General features: G+C 52.1%; 2 protein-coding genes across 2 annotated transcripts; both read right to left on the reverse strand.

The window, feature by feature from the left end:
- Positions 1-1,235: 1,235 nt before the first annotated feature.
- PHF23 (PHD finger protein 23) lies at positions 1,236-10,656 on the reverse strand. Its single transcript, XM_083581109.1, has 5 exons — positions 10,489-10,656; positions 8,953-8,984; positions 8,216-8,317; positions 4,436-5,141; positions 1,236-2,761 (listed from the first exon to the last, which is right to left on the reverse strand). Exons 1-5 carry the CDS (start codon positions 10,508-10,510, stop codon positions 2,520-2,522), a joined length of 1,104 nt encoding a protein of 367 aa, XP_083437235.1. The 5' UTR covers positions 10,511-10,656; the 3' UTR covers positions 1,236-2,519.
- A 4,331-nt stretch (positions 10,657-14,987) lies between these two features.
- Positions 14,988-23,529, reverse strand: GABARAP (GABA type A receptor-associated protein). The gene is made up of 4 exons (XM_083581297.1): positions 22,503-23,529; positions 17,712-17,790; positions 17,270-17,388; positions 14,988-15,581 (listed from the first exon to the last, which is right to left on the reverse strand). The coding sequence occupies exons 1-4, from the start codon at positions 22,590-22,592 to the stop codon at positions 15,513-15,515; spliced, it is 357 nt and encodes a 118-aa protein (XP_083437423.1). The 5' UTR covers positions 22,593-23,529; the 3' UTR covers positions 14,988-15,512.
- Between the last annotated feature and the right edge of the window lie 1,473 nt (positions 23,530-25,002).

Below are 25,002 nucleotides of genomic sequence, written 5' to 3' on the forward strand. Positions count from 1 at the left end.
GGAGTGTAAAAAAATTTAAATTAAATTTCAGTTCTGTGTGTGTGGTTTTTTTGAGAGCCAGTGTGGTGTAGTGGTTAAGAGCGGTGGACTCGTAATCTGGGGAACCGGGTTCGCGTCTCCGCTCCTCCACCTGCAGCTGCTGGGTGACCTTGGGCCAGTCACACTTCTCTGAAGTCTCTCAGCCCCACTCACCTCACAGAGTGTTTGTTGTGGGGGAAGAAGGGAAAGGAGAATGTTAGCCGCTTTGAGACTCCTTTGGGTAGTGATAAAGCGGGATATCAAATCCAAACTCTTCTTCCTCTTCCTGCTACGGTAAATGCCAGAGAAACAATAAGAGACTCTCCACTCCTCTCCCAGGAGAGAGGATTCCCTTCACCTGCCACGGATAAGACCACCCAAGCCTGCTTTGCAGGGGCACTTAAAGGTAAAGGGACCCCTGACCATTAGGTCCCGTCGCAGACTCTGGGGTTGCGGCGCTCTTCTCGCTTTATTGGCCGAGGGAGCTGGTGTACAACTTCTGGGTCATGTGGCCAGCATGACTAAGCCGCTTCTGGCGAACCAGAGCAGCGCACGGAAACGCCGTTTACCTTCCCACCGGAGCGGTACCTATTTATCTACTTGCACTTTGACGTGCTTTCGAACTGCTAGGTTGGAAGGAGCAGGGACCGAGCAACGGGAGCTCACCCTGTTGCGGGGATTTGAACCGCCGACCTTCTGATCGGCAAGTCCTAGGCTCTGTGGTTTAACCCACAGCGCCACCCGCGTCAGCAGGGGCACTTAGGAACATGCAAAGCTGCCTTTCGCAGCAGCAAGGCAGCTAACTCAGGACTGTCTACACAGAGATTGGCAGTGGATCTGCAGGGCTTCAAAACAGGGCATACGCCCAGACCTACCTGGATCTGCCAGAAATTGGGCCTGAGCCCTTTTGAATGCAAAGCAGATGCTGGCATGGAAATCTAGACTGGTCACACCGGAAGCAAGTACACCGTGATTCTCAGCCCATTGCACAGAAGTGGGTGCATGCTGTGTGCAGGGCTCCACATGTGCGTGTTGTGCGTGTGTGTACGCATGGCCGTGGCACAAGACATTCGGAGCATTGGCCAAGATCAAATGTGGCCGATGGGCCAGAAAGGTTCAACCACATTCAGAGCGTTGACCAACTGCACCAATCTGGCCCCCTCCCCAAAGCAGTGCCTTTATTTTATAAGGAAGGAACATTAATGATGATCACAGCCTTCTGTACAAACGCAAAAGGGTCCACATCTTTTATTTACATTCAAAAACTCTGCCATGTACACAGTTTCAAATATTATAACGAAAAAGGGTGGGAGCTGGAGGGGGGGAACCCAGCCAGAAACCCCCACTGATCAGAACAGCTAACCTGAAATGGGTAAAATATGGGTTTTGCAGCAGAACAGGAGTTATGAGAGAACTGGGAATCCTGGCATGGGGAGTTTCTGGTGTTTTTTTTAAAAAATAAGTGGGCTTGCCATTTTTCATTAAACCCAAACTCTTGTCTCGCTCTCTGGAACCTCTGCCTCGTCCTTATGCTCAATGGGAGCAGTCAGAAAACACAAATAAGTTGTCCCTTTTTATTTTGAAGCCAGCAAAATCGCAAGGGTTTTCCTGACAAAGTTCACCCCCTCACAATCCCTGGGGGATGTTAATACTGGGGAGGGGGAGTAAACAAAAGCCCTCTATTCTCTTTCTCAGAATTTAAAATATATATATATTATTCAATTTCAACGGGGACAAAATCTCCGGCCCCCTCCAAAGGAAAAAAAACACAAACCCATAAAGGTTTACTTAAAAAAAAAAAGTACTTTTTTTATCCAGCCTCCTTTCTTGGGCTGTATCCCTCAGTTGGCATCAAACTCTGAATCTGGAGGCATTAAAACAAATGCCAGAGAACATTTTTTTAAAAAGGAAAATAAAGAAGAGTCTTCCAACTGGGGGTGTGATGGGAGAGAGAAAATAAACAAAGCCAGAAAAAAAACCCTTTTGCATTCAGTCTATTTACAGGTGAACTTTACTGGGGCAGGGGAGGATAGGTGGTGGGGGAAAGAGCTAAAACAAAAACGAAGAGATGCTTCTACCCCACTTCCTAGTGCCCTCTCTCTGCCTCTCCCCCAACGCTATGTGCATCCCAGCAAGTGAAAACAGGAACCTTCCTGGTTTTCAGTTTCATCATTCCGGCCCACCGGTGTCAGCCTCCGAATGCCATTCTCCTTCGCAGAGAACATGGAGGTGGGCCAGGATCAACCCCCAAAGGGCGAGTGGGTCTGAAGCGAGAGGCCTGCAATTGCCAGCCAGAATCTGCCTGGAGGGGCAGCCTCTCTGCCTCCCGGGTGCTGGGACTACCACCACCGCAAATACCCCAAGCACCCCCGTCTTCCGCCTCCAAGGAACTGAGGCTCCTTTTGGATGCCAGTCCAGAGCAGGCTCCCGACCCTGTCCAGTCTTTTCTGCCCCTCTGGGATGGAAGCCCAGCGCAGAGCCGCCTGTACTCCTCTCCTGAGCTAGGGCTCCCCACCTCCCCTGGACGCAACGGCGACGGTTGCGCTGGGAACCACCGGGGCCGGCGGCAGCTTGCGAGAACCTTCCTTGCACTTCTGACAGTAGAAGATGTCGGGGACGTTGGTCTTCTTGATCTTGGCGCAGGAGAGGTGGATCCAGGTGCCGCACTGATTGCACTCGATCATGGGGCGGCCCGCAAATGGCTTCTGGCAGTAACAAGTGATGAGGTCCCAAGAGTCATCCCCTGGAGGAACAGAGGAACAAATTTCAGAAATTTCGCTCACCCACAATCACACAACACACGTTTGGTTATCTGGCTTGAAATGTATCACCACGAGAACCTCAAGTTTTGTTTTTAAGTTTCTAGTCCATAAGACAACAACAATAATAATATGCTTGAGGATAAGCAGGCAGTGCGTGATGAAAACTGAGAATCAAAGGCTGAACGGGTGGTAAATGCTGATTCGTGGCATTTACACCCTGCCTAGAAGTGGAATAAAACCATGACCAAAAAGATAAATAAATATAGAAGACAAATTACCTGCCTATGTCAGGTTAGGTGTATAGCAAGTACCCACTTCACCCTCACAGAGCTGAAAGCGTCAGAGATGTTTGCTATAATATGAGGGATGGGGAAATCCCAGATCAGGACAGCCAGCAACCGCGTTTATTACCTATGTGCAAGATCTGAACCTGAGCCTGGGAAACACCCTGCTCCCATTGGCCCCAACCAGTCCACTCACCCAACTCAGTTAGGAAAGGGCATGCACAGAGAGCTGCTGCCTCGCTGGTTCGCTGGCTGGTTCACATTGCAGCCTTCCCAAGCTGGTACCCTCCAGATGTTTTGAGCTACAGCTCTCATCAGCCTGCAGGCTGTGCTGGTCAGGGCTGACAGGAGCCGTAGTTCATTAAATTCCTGAACACCTTCCTCAGAAAGACTCCAAGGCACCTCGCAGCAGCTTAAAATAGATTAAAAGACGGGCGCAAAATAATGAGCATCCCAGCGAGGCGGAACCTCAGAGATGCTTAACAAAACCAAGGCCAGGGTTGTATCCCTGGGGATTCCGGAGAAAGCCAAAACAATGTCACTGCTTGCTAGCATGCTGGAAGAGGTGGACCTTGAACTGATCCGCCAAGGCCCTCCCTGGTGTAGTTCAACTACAGCTCTCACAGGTCGGTCATTTGTTACGCTCTTAATCTTCCAGAGATCTCACTGCTTTGTGAGGTCAACACACCCCGGGGAATCAGAAAGGTTCTCTGGGGCAGTGGGTGTTCCAAAGAATGTGAGAAGCGAAGCACAATCCAGCTCCAACTCTCGCCTGACTTCTTAAAAAGCTTTTGCTAAATTAAAACAACCTATTATACACCGGGCCCCACTTTTTGGGTGGAGGAAATGTGTTCGGAGATGGGGAGAAGAGCCTGATATGAAGCAGTTAAGCAAAAACAAAACAAAGCACCCCACTCCTTTGAAAATTTAAGGGTCTTTTTAGGTAAAGCAAATACTTTAAATTAAAAAACCAACAATGTAAGCTGGAGGTGTTTGATGACAGAGGACAAGCCTGCCACTGGCTATTGATCCCGGAGGACAGTTTGGTGGAAACGTGAAAATCAGCTGACCACGTCACCAGACGAAACTTCCAAGAACGCAGGGGGAAGCATGACCTGGCGACATACGTGGTGCAGAGGTTAGCATGCTGGAAAAGGACCTGGGAGATCAGGGTTCAAATCTCGGCTTCATCTACCTCACAGGGTTGTGGGGATTAAAAGGAGATGGGGGCGAACCATGAACGTTGAGCAACTTGGGGGGGAAAGTCGAGATATCAACGCAACTAATAACGTGCCTATTGCTTTTACGCCCATGTAACGCTGTGCATTAAGTTGCGTTGCCCGTGCCCCTTCCGGGACACCTCCGCCTCACCTGATTCCACCATGATGTCCTCGTCCATGACCCTCATCTCGCCTTCGCTGGAACTGCCTTCCCCATCCTGGCTGGTCTCCGTACTGATCCCCCCTTTCCCTTCCGTGTCCTCAAGCTTAATGGGGAAGCTGGCGGCCAACAGCTCCGGCGGAGCCTGTACAGAGACCAGCGCCGTGGCCGCCGCGGCCGAACCCTCCTCCCCTCCGGGCCGCCGAGGCGCCACTGCCGCCCCCTCTTCCTCCTCAGAGTCCGTCTCGCTCAGGGAAGCCTTGTGCTTCTTTTCGCTCCGCTCGGCCTTTTTCAACTTCCGCTTCTTGCTCTTTTTGATGCGAGAGCGCTTCTCCCCCACCGGGTCGCCGCCGCCGCCCCGGTTCCGCTTGGCTCCTCCGCCCGCATCCAGGGCGGACTTCCGATTCCGCTTGTCCTTCTTCTTGTCCAGGGCCCCCTTTGGCCCCGCCAGCGGCGGCTGCTGCTGCTTGCCGACGGGGTCCAAGTCAAACAGGGAGTCCTTGAGCTTCATCTTCTCCAGCAGAGAGCTGTCGGACTTGAGGCGGCGGAAGGCCGCTTTCTTCTTTGAAGACTTGGCCTTCTTGACGAAGGTCTCGATGGTGTGCAGGTCCGAGTGCGTCGACTCCCAGCCGTCGCTGTCCACCACGCTCTCGGGGCGGATGGGGGAGTTCGAGCCGGAGGGCGTCCAGTCATTTTCCTGTAGGGTTTGGGGAGGGCAGAGGCAAGGGATTAATTTCTCAGGCTACTTTTCCCGGGTGCCCAGGACTCTCCTCTGCTCTTTCTCCCCAGAGGAGTGGGATTCAAGGGGGCAGTGGGGTTCCTGAGGGGAGACCTGAGAGGCAAGGGTTGTAGCAGGTGGTGTAAATAGAATTGCAGAATTGGAAGAGACCACAAGACCATTTAGTTCTACCCTCTGCAATGCAGGAAAGACTTTGATAATGCATAATGACTATCAGGCTTTGGAAACTGATATCAGCTGATAGCTCCTTTGTGGTCCCTGTGGATAGCTCAGTCAGTAGAACATGAGGATAATAATAATAATAATAATAATAATAATAATAATAATAATAATATTTTATTTATATCCCGCCCCCCCAGCCGAAGCCAGGCTCAGGAAGTGGTTAACAACAGTAAAATGATACAACATTCTAAAATCATTTCAAATCAGATTAATGGCAACTATTGGGCTAGAGTTCTGTGAGGAACTTAGGGCTGTGGGTTCGGGCCCTGCAATGGGCAAAAGATTCCTGCATTTAAGGGGGCTGGACTAGATGACCCTCAGCTCTACAATTCTATGGTTCAATGGATCGAGTTCATCTGTTTTGCAGAATTAATTAAACTAAACAGCTTTAACTGGATTCTGAATAAACGTGCAATTAGTGGCTACGGTTTTGAATTTTATTGCATTATTATCTTCCTCGGAGGGTCATGCAAGCCATTATTCTGAATGATGCTTTTCATACAATACAATATAAAAAGGAACTTCTGTGCTAACCTGTGTAGGAGCATCTTAAACAACACAACCCAAAGAACGTCAGGTTTCCTAGGAAGCAGGGGGTACTCTAAGCTCCCCCGCCTCCCAAACGTCTCTGCAGCCAGCACTGCATACAAACCACCAAATCCAGGGCGGGGCCACAGCCCAGGATAGACCACTTGCTCTGCGTGCAGAAGGTCCCTCTCTCTCTGTGAGAGTCTTCATGCCTGAAACCCTGGAGAGCCATGGCTGGCGGTCAGTGTAGACAATACTGAACTGGACTGACCAGTGACCTACACTCTGGGGCCCCTGAATATTGAACTGCCCTGGGCGCCCCTTTGCAACCAGCAACAGGGTCTGGGTAACCAGTGTTAGCTTCTTCAATGGGGCTGTTCCACAACAGGTCAGCACACCTTCACAGCATCTGGGCTACGGACTGCCAAACGTTGGGATCGTGGAAATAGATGCAACAAAAAAATTAATCCATTTGAGCCATGCGACTCAAACTGGGTCTACTAGATGCGAAACATTTAAGCAACGTGGACAAAAGTCGCTTCTGGGGCCCCTCTCTTCACCAGTTTTATAGCAGATCCGCCCCTGAGATGGAACAATGTTGTAACTCGGGATAAAGGCAGTTTCCTTTCCCTCGCTCCAGTGCAATGGAGTTGTGGGCTGAAGCCAGGAGGTGCCACATCCATCGCATTTAAATATTAATATTGATTTTTAACTCTCTTCTTAATGGCGTCTTTTATTTATAACATGTTTTATATTGCAGTTTGAATTCTAAAGAGCACATTAAAATACAGTACGTGAGAAATAGAAAGAAGCAATAAAAACACGGTTGAAAAATCACACAAAATCTATTATGAGCGCTGCAGTCGGCAGAAAAATTAGTAAGCTTCTCAGTGGTCTGCGGGGAAAAGAAATGTTTGGGAGCCTTTGCCCTAGAAAATTTTCTGGCTGAAAGAAATGGAGGGAAAGCAACAGAAAGACAAGAAGGTGGCAATTAGAGAAATCAAAAGAGAGGGAACAAAAAAAAGAAACATGGGCAAGTAAGTAAGCCTTAGTAAGCTGCTACAGTGGTACCTCGGGTTAAGTACTTAATTCGTTCTGGAGGTCCGTTCTTAACCTGAAACTGTTCTTAACCTGAAGCACCACTTTAGCTAATGGGGCCTCCTGCTGCTGCCACGCCGCCGGAGCAAGATTTCTGTTCTGATCCTGAAGCAAAGTTCTTAACGTGAAGCACTATTTCTGGGTTAGCGGAGTCTGTAACCTGAAGTGTATGTAACCCGAGGTACCACTGTACTTGAATAGCTCGCGAAGGTTGAAAATAAACAATATCCATCTTTATCATGTGTACTTTTATCAACTTCCTTTTAAACAACAGCAGAGCTCCTGGTTAGAATCCACATTCCCAGCAGCTCGAAAAATTTGTTCCCCTTGTGCAAAAAAGTGTCCCGTTGAGTATTAGAACAAACCCTGCCTAGAGAGAGACTAACTGGTAGAAAAAGAGATCTTAAAAAATGGGAGCAGAGAGTACCCTGACAGCTGAAGCAGCAAATGTCTCATGTTTGCAACCACTGAGCCTTTCAAGCAACACCCATAAGCCAATGCCTAACTCCTAAAACAAGAGGTACGGTGGCCCATCTGATATGGAAGTTCAATAAATCCCTGGTGTGGCTGAGATGGGCGGGAGCCTTCTTTAGCCCTAAGCCCTTGTGAGCAGGTTCAAGCGGAGTCCCAGGAAGGGCAGGTCCGTAGCAGGAAAGAGCAACTACAATTCCCAGCATGCACTTTGGGAAGCCTCCCGAGCCGTGCCGCATAACAAGCCAGGACATGTCCGCCCCCTTGCTTCCAGAGCAGCAGCCTACACTTCCCAGCATGCAACATGCCAAGGCCTCCCAGCAAAATGGCCATGCCGCAGGGCATTCTGGGCCTCGTAGTTCTCGCGGGCATTTGCCGCAGCTTCCAAGGGGCTCTGGCAACAAGACTGCGAGGAGACAATGCCGACGACCGAGACAGCAGGAGGCCAAGGGCTTAGGAGCGAAGGTTTGGAACAATCCCAAATGCGCCTTTTTAGAACTTCACGGAGCTGGGTTTGGATTTAACAACAGATCACAGAGCCTGCTTCTGGGAAGGTGCTACGACAACCCCTGTACCCCGACACACACATACACACCAGAAAAATATTAAACTGCATGCTTTGAAACTGAGCGGACGCATATTTGTTCACTTAATAAGCCAGTAGGATAAAAGGGGAGTTGGATTCTCGCTGGGGGAAAAAAACCCAAACTAACCTCCTTAGAGGAAGGGATGTAGCCAGCGTAGGCTAGGACGAAACTGCAGAACTTGTTGAAATCCTCAATAGTTCGCCTTCGCTTCTCCGGAGGCTGGTGAGACTGGGGGAGAGAAGCAGGAAGTGGGGAGGGGAGGTGTTAATGCAGACAGAGGTAGCCCCCCCTTCTCCCAGCCACCCACAAATCTCTAGGCTCCTTCACAACCGCAGCCCCGTAGGATCACACATACCCCACAACTGGTGATAATAAAAACACGGGAGCTATTCCTAGAGGTGGGGGGAGAGAGAGAACTGAGCGGTAACATCCTGTTCCCGCCCCCCCCAAAAAAAACCACAGGCTCCCACAGCTAGAAATGCAAGTCAGGTCTCTCCCAGGACATGCGAAGAGTGCAAAGGGTTAAATATGGGGGGAGGGGAGGGAGGGAGGGAGGGGGGGGGAAAGAGCCTTTTCCGTCACCCACAGAATATCCTTTGCTTGCTTTCTCTGTCTCTCTCTCTCTTTTGCTAAGGGGGGGGAGCACATGCAAAAAGGATGTTGCAACCTTTCGGAAAGACTTTTGGCCTCCTCCTAGGGAGCAGGGATAAAAAGGCAGGGGGCGGAAGAGGAGGGGGGTCCCCCAAAAGAACGGAGACACCCCACGGAAACAAATGGGGCCCATTCCACTCCTTAATAAAAAATCCCAAGTTTGAGGTAGGGGTTTGGGGGGCGGGCGGAGGCTTTTGTATTTTGTTTTTTACCTGTGTCTCCGGTTTGAGGTTTGGAGGCGGATCTGGAAAACAAGAACGGGGAAGGGGGTCAGTTGAGGGGGGTCCAGGAAGGGAGACTTGCAACAACTCCACACCGACCAGCACAAAGCGAGGAAAAAATCCTACTTTCTCCCCCGGAATGAAGGCCCAGGGATTCCCCCACCCGGAGGCCAGTCAAGGGAGATGGCTGGGGGGGGGCCAGCGAGCCCTGACAGAACCTCCCGGACCCCTTATTTTGGGGAGGGGGGGTTCCCTACAGTCTTCAGAGGCTACGGTGCAGCCCTCCCACCCCGCCTGCTTTGAACCCTTCCCCAAATTTCCACTCCAAAATATATTTAGGTTTATACCTCACCCCCCCAAAAAAATATACGCTCAAGACACGGAAGTGTCTACCCCCCCCCATAAAATCCAAGATCAGACCTAGACAGACAAGACACCCCGCCATTTCTACAGGGAAGCGGAAAGGGGGAAGCTGGAGCGCAAACCCCCCCCAGACACACACACCCAGGACGCCTGTCTCCCCCTCCTGATCCGAGACCCCCAGGACCCCCCAATTCCTTAATGCCCTCCAACAGACACCCCCCCTTAGGAAGCCTCAATTCCTCATTGCTCTCCCCCCCCCGCCGCCCCTCCTCCACGTGCCTCCCCTCCCCCTCCCAACTTTCTTCCTCTCTCCCCCCCCCCACTCCGGTTTTCTCCCCGGTCCGACTCCCTCCTCTTTTTCTCCCCCCCCCCACCCCACACTTCCAACTCGCTCCCCTTTCACCTGGTTCTTCCTAGCCGCTCCCAAACACAACAGCCCCCCCCCACTCCACGACGCTGCCTCCATCTTACCCACCCCCCCCAGCAAGGAAAAAAAGGGGTGCTGCTGCCCCCCCATAACCAACTCTCTTCCTCTTCCCCCTCCCCACCGACCAGGCTCTCTCTGCTCTGACACCACCAGCCCCCCCCAAACCGGTGACCCCCTTTCCACCGACGGACTTTGCCTCTTCTTTCCTCCCCCCCCCAAGCGCACACCCTCCCCCCCACAACTCCAGAACAGCCCCCCCCCCCAAATCTCGCGGCCTCTTTTCCCTCCGAGGAGGGGCGTCCACTTTGCCCCCCCAAAAAGCCATCTTCCTTCCCGCCCCCTTAGCTTCCCCCCCCACCAACCCAACGCCAGCCCCCCAACCTCTCCTCTCTCCCCCTAATCTCCCGGGAGGGGGGCGTCCACTTTTCCTCTCCCCCCCCCCACAACAAACCCACTCCTCCTCCCCCCCCTCGCAACTCCAGCCCCCCACACGGCGGGGCTCCCCGAAATCCGCGTCGCCGGCCCTCCTCCTCCCCACACGCTCCCAGCCCCACAACTGGGGGGTCTCCGCAGCCTCTTCTCCCCCCCCCAACCCAACCCCAAAAATAAATATTATTTTTCCCTTGGGAGGGAGGGGCGCCCCCACAGAAGCTGGTTGAGAAGCACAAAACCCCCCCCCCACAGCCTCGGCGGCGTCGTCCCCCCCCCCAAGTGTGGGTCTGCGAGGCCCCCTTTACCTTCAGGGCTGGGCTCCGCCATAGCCGGCCCCCTGCCCAGCCAGCCAGCCGGCCGCCTCTCCGCCCCGCCGGTGCCCGCGACGGCCGCGGGGCTCGGGAACCCGCCAGCGCCCCCCAAGCCGCGAAGACCCTCCCAGAGACCCGCCGCCGCCGCCGGGAGACCCTCCTCCTCCTTCTCCCTCCCTCCTCGCCCGCCGGTGCCGCCCGACTCCGCCGCTCCCGCCTCCCTCCCGGAGGAGCCCCACAGCCAGGCCCCGCCCCTCGCCGCCGCCGCAGAGCATCTCGGGAGACCGAGTCCCCCCGCCGGGGACTCCAAGTCCCGGCAGGCGCAGCGCGCGGGGAAGGAGGGAGGGAGGGAGGGAGGAGGGAGAGGCGCCGGGTCCGCCTCTTCCTCTCACAGGCTCCAAAATGGAGGGAGAGGAGAGGTGCATGCTGGGAGATGTGGTCTGGAAAGGGACGCCCGAGGAAAGGAGGGTTTGGAGGAGGGAAATGTGGGGAAGATGGGGAAATATGTGGGGGGTAGAAGAAGAAACACACACCCCAGGGGTTATTTATGGACAGGCTATCTCTTTCCCCCATTGATGGCAGAAAGTGAGGAGGAATAATTAAAGAAGCTTTTAATGAGGGTGAAAGAGGAGAGTGCAGAATATGGTCTGAAGCTCAACATCAAAAAAACGAAGATCATGGCCACTGGGCCCATCACCTCCTGGCAAATAGAAGGGGAAGAAATGGAGGCAGTGAGAGATTTGACTTTCTTGGGCTCCATGATCACTGCAGATGGTGACAGCAGCCGTGAAATTAAAATATGCCTGCTTCTTGGGAGAAAAGCAATGACAAACCTAGACAGCATCTTAAAAAGTAGAGACATCACCTTGCCGACAAAGGTCCGTATGGTTTTCCCAGTAGTGATGTATGGAAGTGAGAGCTGGACCATCAAGAAGGCTGATCGCCGAAGAATGGATGCTTTTGAATTCTGGTGCTGGAGGAGACTCTTGAGAGTCCCATGGACTGCAAGAAGATCAAACCTCTCCATTCTGAAGGAAATCAGCCCTGAGTGCTCACTGGAAGGACAGATCCTGAAGCTGAGGCTCCAAGACTTTGGCCACCTCATGAGAAGAGAAGACTCCCTGGAAAAGACCCTGATGTTGGGGAAGATGGAGGGCACAAGGAGAAGGGGACGACAGAGGACGAGATGGTTGGACAGTGTTCTCGAAGCTACAAACATGAGTACGGCCAAACTGCGGGAGGCAGTGGAAGACAGGAGTGCCTGGCGTGCTCTAGCCCATGGGGTCACGAAGAGTCGGACACAACTAAACAACAACATCTCTTTCCCCATTGGATGGGAAAGGACCCGATTTTTGGGTTCAAAAGCAAATGCGTTATTGATTGACAGTCTGCAATGCCCACCCCCTTTTAGGGTAGGAAAGGACCCTGGGAGATTATTATTATTATTATCTTAATTTTTATTTATACCCCGCCCATCTGGCTGAGTTTCCTCAGCCACTCTGGGCGGCTCCCAATTGAGTGTTAAAAACAATACAGCAAGATCACCTTGGTTCCACTGTAAATCCGTTCCGGAAGTCCGTTCCAAAACCAAGGCACGCTTTCCTATAGAAAGCAATGCAAAACGGATTAATCTATTCCAGACTTTTAAAAACAATCCCCAAATTAGCAATTTAGCGTGCATTTTACGATCTAACGAAACCATGGATCTGAAAAACTAAAGCAATAAACAATGTGCTGCAGTCACACGATCAATCAGTAGCTGAACTGGGTTCCACCCAGTTACACACACAGCCACAAAAACGGAAAATAAATAGCAAAAACATGACAGAGCTCAGCGTAACCCTCCAAATAGAAGTGTGGTACTCAAATTGGAAGCGTAACACTCAAAACGGAACACGTTCGACTTCTGAAAAAAGGTTGCAAACCAGGACACTTGCTTCTGGGTTTGCAGTGTTTGGGTTCCAAGTTGTTTGAGAACCAAGGTACCACTGTATTCGTTTTATTTGTTACATTGACATCTCACCTTTCCCTCGACCTCCAAGGTCAACGTATAGCACGTGGTTCAAGCACACACAGCTCATTCAATCGTCACAACAACCACCCTGTGAGGTAGGCTAGGCTGAGAGAGGCAGCAGCTGCTCCACCTACCCACCCAGATCACCAGTCTTTCCTCAGGGCCTGATCCAACAACCGTTACACAAGGGATTGGCCACTGTGAGAACAGGATGCTGGACATAGTTGGGCCACTGGCTTGATCCAGAAGGCTTCTCTTATGCAGATAAGATACAGTCAAATCTGAATGGTAAAGGCAAGATTTCTGGTTGCTTTTGCCCACCCCCGGACTGGGCCTTAAAACCTACACACCTGAACTGTTACTAGATTATTTCTCTCCTTCCTTTCAACTGTCCTGGAACTGCGGCAATTAAAATGTTAAAAGTCAAATAAACCTTGTGGATGGAGGAGTGTTAAGGTATATAAAATTGTACATAGGGTTGATTTGAATATGTTATTATTGATTATGTATACCCAATGTATCAGCCGTATGGGGGGTTCACTGTTTGTGGTTTGGTTGTTGATAAAAAATAAAAATTATAATAATAAAAAACTGTCCTGGAACTGAAGTTAGTATTAAGTAAAGCCAAGCAGCTTGAGAGACAGTGTGGCCTAACAGTTAGTGTGTTGGACTAGGACATAGGAGACCAGGGTTCGAATCCAAACACAACCATGAAGTTCACTCACTACTGAGCGACCTCTGGCCAGTCACTCACTCACCTTAACCTACCTCACTGGGCATGTTGTGAGACCTACGTGTTGCCACCTTCAGCTCCTTTGAGGGAAGGTGAGATATGAATGTACAGTGATATCTTGGTTTAAGAACAGCTTATCGTATTTTTCGCCCTATAGGACGCACCGTCCCATAAGGCGCACCTAGTTTTTTTGGGGGGGGAATAAAGGGGGGGAATTATTTTCCCCCCAGGCACGGGGCTGGGGAAGCCCGAGCTTCCCCCGACCCCAGCCCCCAAACAGGCAGCTCTCTGCAAGCCGTGGGAGCCCAGCGCTGGCTCCCGCTGCTTGCAGAGAGGTGCGCGAAGCCTGGAGAGCGAGAGGGGTCGGTGTGCACTGACCCCTCTCGCTCTCCAGGCTTCAGAGAAAGCCTGCATTCGCCCCATAGGACGCGCACACATTTCCCCTTCATTTTTGGAGGGGGAAAAGTGCGTCCTATAGGGCGAAAAATACGGTAGTTTATGGACAACCTGGATTAAGAACACGGCAAACCTGGAAGTAGGTGTTTTGGTTTGCGAACTTTGCCTTGGAAGCAGAACATGTTCCACTTCCTGTTGAGTGTGTTCCATTTGTAAATTGAGTCCTTCGCTGCGATGGGAAAGCACGCCTTGGTTTAAGAACGCTTTGGTTTAGGAACGGACTTCTGGAACAGATTAAGTCCGTAAACTAAGGTACCACTGTAACAATATAATAGGTCTGCATGCAGAATGGCTAAGCTGAAATGGGAAAAGCCCATCTCTGTAATAAGGGCATAAAGAGGGGTGGAAAATACATGGTCCAAGGTCTAAGAATTCACTTCTTGCCAAGTGATCAAACCGGTCGCAGGAAAACTGAGTTGAGATTCAATTCCTTCTTTCTTGATCTTGAAATGGCAGGCTACTATATATCTTCACGTGGTGCTGCAATTTCTCAGGCGTGTCTAATCTAGTAAAATGGTGTGACGTTTACTCGAGCGTTTACACCGCTGAGAGGTCCAGAAAAAGTCATGTATCTTGGATCTCGGGAGATGGGGAAAGCTCCATTATGTGCTTTGCAACCTGAGCGATGAGCATCGAATCTCCCCAGAGGGAGAGTGAAGTGCTCCTTGAATCCACAAAAATGCAGGCCTCTCCAGGCTAATGAGGTTATCTTTCTGCTGCTAATTTGTAGCCTTGAATAGCCCTCATTTGGAGCCAGAGCATTCTTCCACCCCTCTAGTTTTTGAGGCCAACACCCTGCTTAACAACCCACCTTCCATTATTCTGCTAAGAGGGTCTTGCCTGTCACTTCTCACCCAAGACTTGTAGTCTAGTCACCTCTTCCTCCAAGTAGGTGGCAACTGCCCATGTACACACTCAGGATCTGGTCCTGGGATTCCAGTCTAGAATATCTATCCCTGGGATAGCTCAGTCAGTACAACATGAGACTCTTGATCTCAGGGTCGAGTACCACATCGGGCATAATATTCCAGCATTGCAGGGGGTTGGACTAGATGACTCTCGCAGTCCCTTCCACCTCTACAATTCTATGATTAAAAGTAGCCAAGATCGCTGCCCATTCATTTGGCAAACCACCTTGCAACCAGCCCCAAACCCCTGCCAACAGCTTAACCCCACTGCTACAAGTTCACTCCCCAAGTATTTGCAATTTTAATTCCTGATTAACACCAGGACGCCGATAACTTTTCCTCAATCGGTACAATCACGCCGAAAATATCTAGAGGCTCAAAATTTCTCTTTATATATATATTTTTAATTAGCATTCCCCATCCCCTCTGGTTACAGAAACTGCCAGGCAGAGCACAGCCCTGATAGGAGCAAACTCAGGGCACGGTAGTGAAGATGCAAGACTGAAATGGGGGGAGGAAAATTTTTTTCCTGTTCAGTATTTGAGGCCTCTTACCCCTAAAAAAAAATGGGGGTGGGGAAGAGAGAGGGAAAGGGGGGAAATGGTATATGGGAGGGAGATAAGGGGGGGGGGGACCACAAAAAGAAAAAGAGGTATTTTATTTTAGCCACAACCACCTCAAAGAAAGCCCAGAGCGAGGGGAGGGGAACGGGAGGAAGAAGTGTGATTAGGCATAAGGGAAGGAGGTTTAAAGGATGGGAGAGAAGGAAGGAAGGAAAGAAAGAAAGGCCCTCCCCTTCCCTGGGACAAAAAGGCTCTTTAACATAAAATCAACAACAAACAACAACAAAAAGTGCAGGTCCCTTCAGGAGCACACGCCCCCTGGTGGCAGCAGGTGGAGGCACGCCTTACATGCTGCCATAGACGCTCTCATCGCTGTAGGCAATGTACAGGAAGAAGTCCTCCTCGTGATGTTCCTGGAAAGGGGGGCGGAAGAGAAAAGACTGGAGTCAAGGCATAATTCGGGCAGGGGTACAAGCAGGCAGAGCCCAGGGACAAGGGTGCCAAGGTTCAAATCTTAAGCCAGTTCAGAGTAGACCAACCAGAGCCCTCTACTTTGCATTGTCCTCCTCCTGGTACTCTTTCAGCAGTTACAAAGAAACACCATTATATTTAATTCTAAGTATGACTTCTGCATCCAGTTCCAGTTGGTGGAAACTGCGGTTCCAGCACAAGACAAGAGTCAAGTCTACCCTCCTAGAACACAATCTCAAGTCACAAGTTCCAGACTAAACTACATTCTTGATGTTGCTGGTGAAAATGCAGCACATGGTGTCTCTATCACCTTATTAATATTGTTATTATGTTGTTATGGGGATGCGGGTGGCGCTGTGGGTTAAACCACAGAGCCTAGGGCTTGCCAATCATGAAGGTCGGCGGTTCGAATCCCTGCAACAGGGTGAGCTCCCGTTGCTCGGTCCCTGCTCCTGCCCACCTAGCAGTTCGAAAGCACGTCAAAGTGCAAGTAGATAAATAGGTACCACTGCGGCAGGAAGGTAAACGGCGTTTCCGTGCGCTGCTCTGGTTCGCCAGAAGCGGCTTAGTCATGCTGGCCACATGACCCGGAAGCTGTACGCCGGCTCCCTCGGCCAGTAAAGCGAGATGAGCGCCGCAACCCCAGAGTCGGCCACGACTGGACCTAATGGTCAGGGGTCCCTTTACCTTTACTATGCTGTTATTATTGGTTTCTATTTGTTGCCTATATAGGATATTTCGTTTTTTAACGCTTGATGCTTTGCTGTGTTTTTATATATGTTGTAAGCCGCCCAGAGTTGCTGGGGGAACCCAGCAAGATGGGCGGGATATAAATTATATTATTATTATTTACTTCCCAAGCATTTGGTAGTTCCACTGCCCTGAGAAGTTCAGGGGGGGGCGGCCCAGGAGGGAGCCTGGTCTGTGGCAGCTCCAGAGGAGGGGAACTCCCTCCCCAGAGAGATGTGCCAGGCACCTTCACTGTGCAGCTTGCAACACATGCTGAAAACACCCCTCTGCCCTGGCCTTTGACAGCTCAGGTGCAGGGTGGGGTTCAATGCTAGCAGTGAATTGAATTGAATTGAATGGGCTTTAATTAATATGCCCATAACCTTGAATGGGTCTACTCACAACAAGACTGGCATTGAATACCACCACTTGCAGTTTTAATGACCCACCCTCTTCTTCGGCCTGCAGTTGCTTTCATGATGGGTGGAGAAGAATATAACAACAACTCCCACCAGTCCAGTCTGGGAATGATGGGAGTTGTAGTCCACATAAGAAACAGATACCAGGCTCAGTGGACTAAAGGTCGCCAGCAGGTAATTCAACCCTAATTCACTGCTACCTCTCCACTCCCACACATGGTAATACAAATTTGCTCCACGCTTTGGTTTCGGCAGGGGTGGTGTGGCAATGCCTTTTCCCCACCTTTTCCCTTCTGAATGCTGCAGCTGGTTCAACCCCTCTCTTTTAATTCCCCTAGTTTGTTTTGTTCTTTTCCAACCTGTTTGTTACCCATTAATTGAACATTTCAAAGACTGTTGCAGAGTGTCACTTCTCAAGCGATGCACATTTTCTTAAAAAAACAACAACAAAAACCTGTGCGGCAGACATAAGGCACACCCACCTGGTAGAGCTGCCCCATGGTGGCGCTGGTTGGGGGGATGACATTGTTGACGAAGAAGAAGAGGGCGTCCTCTGCTCGGAGATGGATTCTTTTTCGGATCAGGAAGTAGAACTGCCCAACTGGGGGAGAGAAAGGGGGAGAACGGATCTGTTAGCTGAAGGAGCAGAATAAAACTACAGAGATTGAGGCGAGATCTTGACATGCCAACGAGATACACCCGTTTCATCAGGCGCCACAAACCTAGGTCTCCAAAATCAAAGGGGCTTGCCCAGACAGCTTCATCCAGCACTTCACTTGACCCTCCGATGTGCGGACATCTTGCCCCCTCCCCTTACCAAAGGATGAAGGAGGAGATGACCCCCCCTACTACTCCCTCCTACAGCCAGCTGCCCCAATCCTCAGGCTGGGCCCTGGGCCCTGGGCCATCCAACTGGGCGCGTACCTGTGAGGTCTGACGGGACAAGGTATTTCTTCTTGTCCAGGTCTCCTATCCGGGCCTTGGGCGCCTTTTCCACAATGACCTGCAAAGTTGAGAGAGAAACAGAGGTTGGGTCAGCAAAGGGCAGAGAGGAAGAGTTCACGCAGGAGCACCAAAACATTTCCTAATTACAGGAACGGTTGAGCAACCGGACGAGTTATTCGAGGAAGAGGCGAGGCCGGCCGGCCTGCCTGCCTGCCGAGAGAAGCTTTTGCTGGTGTCAGTGGGAACTTGGAAAGCCGGTCACAGCAGGGCTGAGACAGCATGAATCATGGGAGGCCTTGAGAAGATGGGGAACTGTTTCAGAAGAACAGAGCCTCAGAACACTGGTCCAAAGCAGAGGTCAGGTTTAGTACGGAAGAGCCCGCTGGATCAGGCCAATGACCCATTCAGTCCAGGATCCTGTTCTCACTGTGGTAAACCTGGAAGCAGGATTTGAACACAAGAGCCCTCTCCCCTCCTGTGGTTTCCAGCAGCTGGCATTCGGAAGCACTGCTGCCTGCCTCCAACAGTATAAGTAAAGCATAGCCATCATAACTAGTAGCTGTCAACAGCCCTCTCCTGCGCCATGAATTTGCCTAATCCTCTTTTAAAGCCATTCAAGTTGGTGAGCTGCAAAGTTTAACTTCCTTTTATATGTCCTGAATCCTGCCCAGGAATTTCCTCTGCCTGGCTAAGTGTGTAAAGGTTGCAAGGAAAGCAAACAAACCGAGAGGCGGCAGGGACAGCCTCATTCACAACTATTCCCAGAAGAGAAAGAAAGAAAGAAAAGTTAAACATTTGCACACAGGGGAAAGCATAGAGGCTCCCTGAGATGATTAAATGTCACCAGAGATTTTTAGGACTTCTTAGGACGGCAGTCCCAGCACTCCTCCTCCCAAGCAACCTGCTAAGGCAGCCTTTTGGCTTCTGCAAAAGATTGCCAAGTTTTCCTTTCAGTAGCTGAGCTCCTGTGCTTTTAACAAATAACAGACAGGCAGAAATTAAACAGGTGTATCTCTCCCCGTCATGCATCCCCAGGCTGGGGCAGCGGCAGGAAAGGGAAGCATCACCACCTGCTGAATGAACCCTTGTCAGCCTGGCAGCTCATAAAGGGATGAGATCCTTGACCGGGAGAAGGTGGAACCCTTCATTCCAAGTCTGATAGATCACCCACCTTTTTCGGGGTGGGGGAATCAAAGAGCTTTCCATTTGTCGAAACCTTCATGCAAGACAGCTGAGGAAGCTTGGGAAAGAGTCCAGAGCCTCCGTAACCTGCATATGAGGCCCTAAGGTTTCTCCAACTGCACGTTTGCTTGAAAGGCTAGTTTTGTTTTTCTTTTCTATGTTAGTCAGGGACGAGTTCAAGTACTCAGATACCAGAAGCCACGTGGAAACCTTCCGTCAACTGGGAGCCCTCCAGGTTTGTTTTGGACTACAGGTCCCATCAGCCTCTGGTGGGAGTTGCACTCCAAAACATCTGGAGGGGCACCAGGTTGGCAAAGGCTGTGTGGGATAAACAACATTGGCAACATGGGGATAACATGTTAGCCGCTCTGAGCCCGGCTTCGGCTGGGGAGGGAGGATATAAATATTATTTTTATTAACAACAGAGTCAAGATAGATATGTCCCAGACAGCAATGGCTTGGGGACAGCAGTCGGCAAGCAGGGGAAGCATCACTCTGATCTATGTTAAGGGTCCCCCATTAGAAAAAGATGGGCCTGGAATAAGGCCTCTAGCTTCTCCCTCCCTCACATTATATACTCATTACACTGGTATCCAACCCTTTTCTCTGAGGAGCTTGAGGTTGGTGCCACAACGACCCTGTGAGGTAGGGAGAGTGCCTGGCTCAAGATCACCCAGGGAGCTTAATGGCTGAGTGGGGATCCATGTCCTAGTCCAACGCTCTAACCCAGGGGTCACCAAACTAAGGCCCGGGGGCCGGATCCAGCCAATTGCCTTCTGAATCCGGCCAGCAGACGGTCTGGGAATCAGCGTGTTTTTACATGAGTAGAATGTGTCCTTTTATTTAAAATGCATCTCTGGGTTATTTGTCGGGCCTGCCTGGTGTTTTTACATGAGTTGAATGTGTGCTTTTATTTAAAATGCATCTCTGATGCGTTATTTGTGGGGCATAGGAATTAGTTCATCCCCCCCCCAAAAAAAATAGTCCGGCCCACCACATGGCCTGAGGGAAAAAGTTTGCTGACCCCTGAGCTAACCACTACGTCATCTTGGCCCACATTAGGTAATCAGGACGTTCCATTTTGTTCCCCTGGAAAGGTTCCTGTGCCGTTACAGGGTTGCAAAATGGAGAGGAAGAGATTCTCAGGCATCCTGCGTGGGGGGGGGGGGGGAGCTCTGCTTTCATTTCTGCAAAACCATCAGGCAAAGCGATAAGGGCCTCAGAGCAGGCCAATCTGACTATGTGGCAAGGCTGTTTTCTACCATAACCACCCAGAAGAAGGGGGGGGGGGGAGAGGGATGACACCACAAAGCAAAGCACCGCCTCCCAAAATTCATTTGTGATGCCATCTCCCTCACTTCCTTCAAGACCCACTTCTGCCTCCAGTTCCCGAACGCAACTGTACTCTGTAGAGCGTATCACTGGTGATTATATAGGAGAGAGCTGCAGAAAGGAAGTATACAACCTGTCTCGAGTCTCCTGAATTTAGGGCAGGCCATAAATCAAAATGAGGAGGAAAGGAAAGCTCCCGTTCTCTGGCCACAGTGTTATCGCCACTGTTCCCCATGGCTGTTCTCTGTACGCATAAAACATGTACGTAGGGCAACGCTTCATACGTCTGGCAAAAGTGGCATATGAAAAAGGATTCTGCGAGCACATTTAAAGGTAAAGGTAAAGGGTCCCCTGACCATTAGGTCCAGTCGCGGACGATTCTGGGGTTGTGGCGCTCATTTCGCTTTACTGCCCGAGGGAGCCAGCGTACAGCTTCCGGGTCATGTGGCCAGCAGGACTAAGCAAACCAGAGCAGCGCACGGAAACGCCGTTTACCTTCCTGCCGGAGCGGTACCTATTTATCTACTTGCACTTTGAGGTGCTTTGGAACTGCTAGGTTGGCAGGAGCAGGGACCGAGCAACGGGAGCTCACCCCGTCGCGGGGATTCAAACCGCCGACCTTCTGATCGGCAAGTCCTAGGCTCTGTGGTTTAACCCACAGCGCCACCCGCCTCCCTGCGAGCACATTTACTCCAGCCTAAATCCCACAAACTTGAGTGGGACCATCCTCTTTGGGAGCAAATCTTAAGCCTGCAGGCGAAGGCACTCTTTTCAAGAAGTGGGGCCTGCTGGGTGTACCAGAACTGCGCTGCACGACTGCAGTTACCCGGGAGTCACAGCGCACAGTAGTGGGAATGCATGGGTACACCCATAAGTGCAAGCCTGTTTAAAAAGGAGGTCCCAATTTCTTGGGGTAGCTGCGTTAGGCTGCTGCAGCCAGAATAACAGGGCAAGGCGAGCACATTTTGCCAACGTGGTGCCTGCCTAACAGGAGCCGCAGCCCAACATCTGGAAGGTACCTGGTGGGCCACGGCCGGCGTCCGCTTCCAGGACCCCTTCCACCCCGTGACAAACGTCGCTGGCCTTCAACGTGCCCCAAGTCCCTTTCCGTATTTTCAAGGGTAACCCAATCCCTGTTTACTCCAGAGAAGAAGCCACCCCTTCCCCACCAATACTATCCTCCCTGGGCACCAAGGAGATCACTTCCGCTTGTTGTTTGTCTGCTCACAAGTAAACTTTGAGGGAGGCGCGGAAGTCGTGCTTTTGCTCCCTTTGCGCCGCTCTCCAGCCTGCAGGACTTATCTCGAAATCCCGCCCTTCCTCCCAAAGGAGCCCCGATCTTTACATATTTTAAAGCTGTCCTTGTTTTGAAAAGTGGGGAGGGGCGCCTGCGTGAACAAAACAAGGGGCGGGGGTTTCCCCTCCCTGGAACTTCTCTTTGCCCTGGAAGCCTTTAATGAATGGAGCATATATTATTATTCCTATTTTTTTGTAAGCCTCCCAGGGAAGTTTAATGCGCTATGGGGGCAGCACAAAAAACAACAACAAAAGCAGCAGCTGGTGGAGGGGGGGGAGGGAGGAAACAGGACTTTGGGGGTCCGTTTCCCCCCCCTCTCCAGCCGGTGGAGTGTGAGGATCACATATTCCAGCGATCGCTGTCCGCCGCCCTTTGTTTTGTAAGCCGCCCGGAGCGCTTTGTAAGACACTGGAGGGCGGCGCCAAAAATAGGGAAGCAGAAGGGAGGCTTTTGCGGGGTCGGAAATCCCCTTTTGGATCCGAGGGGGGAGAAAGGGGGGGCGCGAGGGAGGCGGGGGTGTTAAAGCGAGGAAGGGGGCAAAGGGGTCTCTCTCCCAGGGCCTTCTGGCGGTTCCCTCCCTGCGAGAAGCCAAGTTCCAGGGAACCAGGCAGAGGGCCTTCTCGGTGGTGGCCCCTGCCCTGTGGAACTCCCTCCCACCAGATGTCAAGGAAATAAACAACTGCCTGACTTTTAGAAGACATCTGAAGGCAGCCCTGTTTAGGGAAGCTTTTAATGCTTAGTAGGCTATTGTATTTTAGTGTTTTGTCGGAGTGGCAGGGGAAACCCTGCCAGATGGGCGGGGTATAAATAATAAATTATTATTTTAAATTATTATTATTATCATCTCTCTGGGGCGGAGGGATACGGGAAGGTGCGTTGTGCCGGGATGGAGGGGGGGGGTCCTGTCTCCCCCTCTTTTTTCCTCTTCCCTCCTCCTCGCGCGCTCCTCTCGGACTCACCGGGACTCGGTCCGGGTACTTCTTTCGGATCTTCTCGCCCTCCGAGCGGCGCTTCTCGAACGGGTGCTCCTCCTTGTACACGAACTTCATGGCGGCGGCGGCGGCTGAGGCGGCCGGGCGAGGAAGCGACGGAGACGGACCAGCTGACGGGGCCGCGCCACACACAGACACTCGCGCACTCTCGCGCAGGCGCGCGGGGAGACGCCTCCGCCGCCCCTCTCTGTCTCTCGCGCTCGCAGGGATACGCGGGGCGGGGCGAGCCAGGCTTCCGCCAACCGCTGCGCCGGAGGCGTAGGCGCTGCCCTCGGAGGCGGCGCCTAGCCACGCCGGCGACGCAAGCGGAGAACGAGAATACGGAAAGCCGTTGGCGGCTCCGCTCCTCACGCGAGCGTCCGTTAGAAGGTTGGGGGGGGGAGGAGGAGGAGAAGCCGCCGCCGCCGCTGAGGGAAGCTGTGCGGCTTCCGCTTTTCCCCTCCGGGAGCGAGCGAGGGCGCGAGGCCCGCGGAGGAGGCGCCGCCACAGCCCGCCCTGCGCTAGTCGCGTGGCTGTGAGGGCGCCATTTCCACGCAGGTGGCGCAGTTTGCGCAGAGAGGGGACGACTCGCGCTGGCGGCGTAGCGGACGGCGGCGGGCGCTTCAAGCCCCGCCGGCCTTTCCCAGCCCCGCAGCCGCCCGGTTGTGAGGTCCCGTCGCCGCCCAGGGGCCGGCCCCGTCGGCGAACCTCCCTCGCGGCCCCCGCTATGGCGTCCAAACGTTACGTCAAATGGGATTCACGAACGCGGCCGGCGCAAGCGCTGCGCAGCTGGCGTGCCGTGTTGACACCAAAACAAAGTAGTCCGCGGGGGGCGCCGTTCCTCCTCTCTCTCCGAGGAAGGGGGCGCGTCGAGGGGGGTGAGAAGCGGGGCGGCCGAAGGCTGAGGCAGCCCAAGCCGGCGATGTAAAACCGGAGGGTTTTGTTTTTATTTTTATTTTTAAAAAACGAGGCGCGGAAGGACCGGGAGACGACGGCGGCGAAGCGACCCGTCATGTGACTGACGTCAGCGGAGAGGAATTGTCACGTGTACCCGCCCCGGAAAACAGTTGCGGAAGGCGGGGGAGCCAGTCACGTGAAGGGCGACCAATAGGAAGAGGGGAGGGGAGAGGACGGCTTCCCTGTTGCTCTGGCAGGACGCCTGGGTCCCTGCGAGAGAGAATAGGGCCTTCCCTTCCTCCCCCCTCTCCCCAAAGAGGAGAAACAGTGCCAATAAATAGCCCTTCTCGGGGGCAGGAGGATCAACCGGGATCCAGCAGGGGGCAGCTTAGCTCAGGCACAAAAACAGGATGGGGGGGGGGAAGGGGAAGAGGATGCTTTGCCTATATTTGGGGAGGAAGCTTCTCCACCCCCGTTTGGATACTGGCTGGTGGGGAACGAGCCCCCAGCCAAGCTTTTGAAGCGGCCCAGGGAATCATATAATAATAATAATAATTTATTATTTACACCCCACCCATCTGGCTGAGTCTCCCCAGCCACTCTGGGCGGCTTCCAATCGAGTGTTAAAAACAATACAGCATTAAATGTTAAAAACTTCCCTAAACAAGACTGCCTTCAGATGTCTTTTAAAGAGAAGATAGCTGCTTATTTCCTTCACATCTGAAGGGAGGGCGTTCCACAGGGCGGGCGCCACCACCGAGAAGCCCCTCTGCCTGGTTCCCTGCAACCTCACTTCTCGCAGGGAGGGAACCACCAGAAGGCCCTCGGAGCTGGATCTCAGTGTCCGGGCTGAACGATGGGGGTATGCATATGGAAATGCAAGCAATTAAATCAAACCTCCTGAGAAAGTCCCCCCCCCAACCCCACTCAGAGGCCGGCTGGCTTTCTTCCTAAGTGGGTTCTACCTTTCTCCTCCCCTTCACTATCTGTGCCACTTCCTAGCAGAGGGAGGTGCGAAGAAAAGCCGAAGCGGAGAAGAGGAGGAAGAGAAACTAGTTAGAGGAACCATTTCTCTGCAAGCTGCAGCCTGCATTTCCAGCACGCAGGAGAAAAAGAGCAAACTTGCCTACCGAGGAGGGTGGGCACAGGCGGACTGGTTACCCAGTCACCAGGGGATATCACAAACAACAGTAACATGGGAGATGGTGGCTTGACAGACCCCATCTGCGGCAGGCTCTACTTCCGTGTGTTTAGGGTAGGACACTGGCTGTCTGCGTTCTTTCAAGGATTCGCCTCCGGCAGTGTAACCATTCACTCCTGGGCTTGCTTCTCCCTTCCCTCTCAACTCTTCACAAAGGTGCTTGGTAACTATCTGTACCATTTCATCGCATCTACTCCAAGCCCCAGGGATAAAAAGTTGCTGAAAGGTGAGGAACTGAAGGAAGAGCTATAGGCACTCTGGGCAAACATCCCAGCATAGATGATTTGGCTGGAAGCCTCATTTTCTAGCTACGCAATGGGACAAGCTTTTGACTATTCAGAGTTTCCATGTCTGGGCTGGGCCTTGGATTAAAAACTCAAGCCTAGTTTA

Source organism: Podarcis filfolensis, assembly GCF_964270895.1.
Source record: "Podarcis filfolensis genome assembly, chromosome: 13".
NCBI classification, from domain to species: Eukaryota; Metazoa; Chordata; class Lepidosauria; order Squamata; family Lacertidae; genus Podarcis; species Podarcis filfolensis.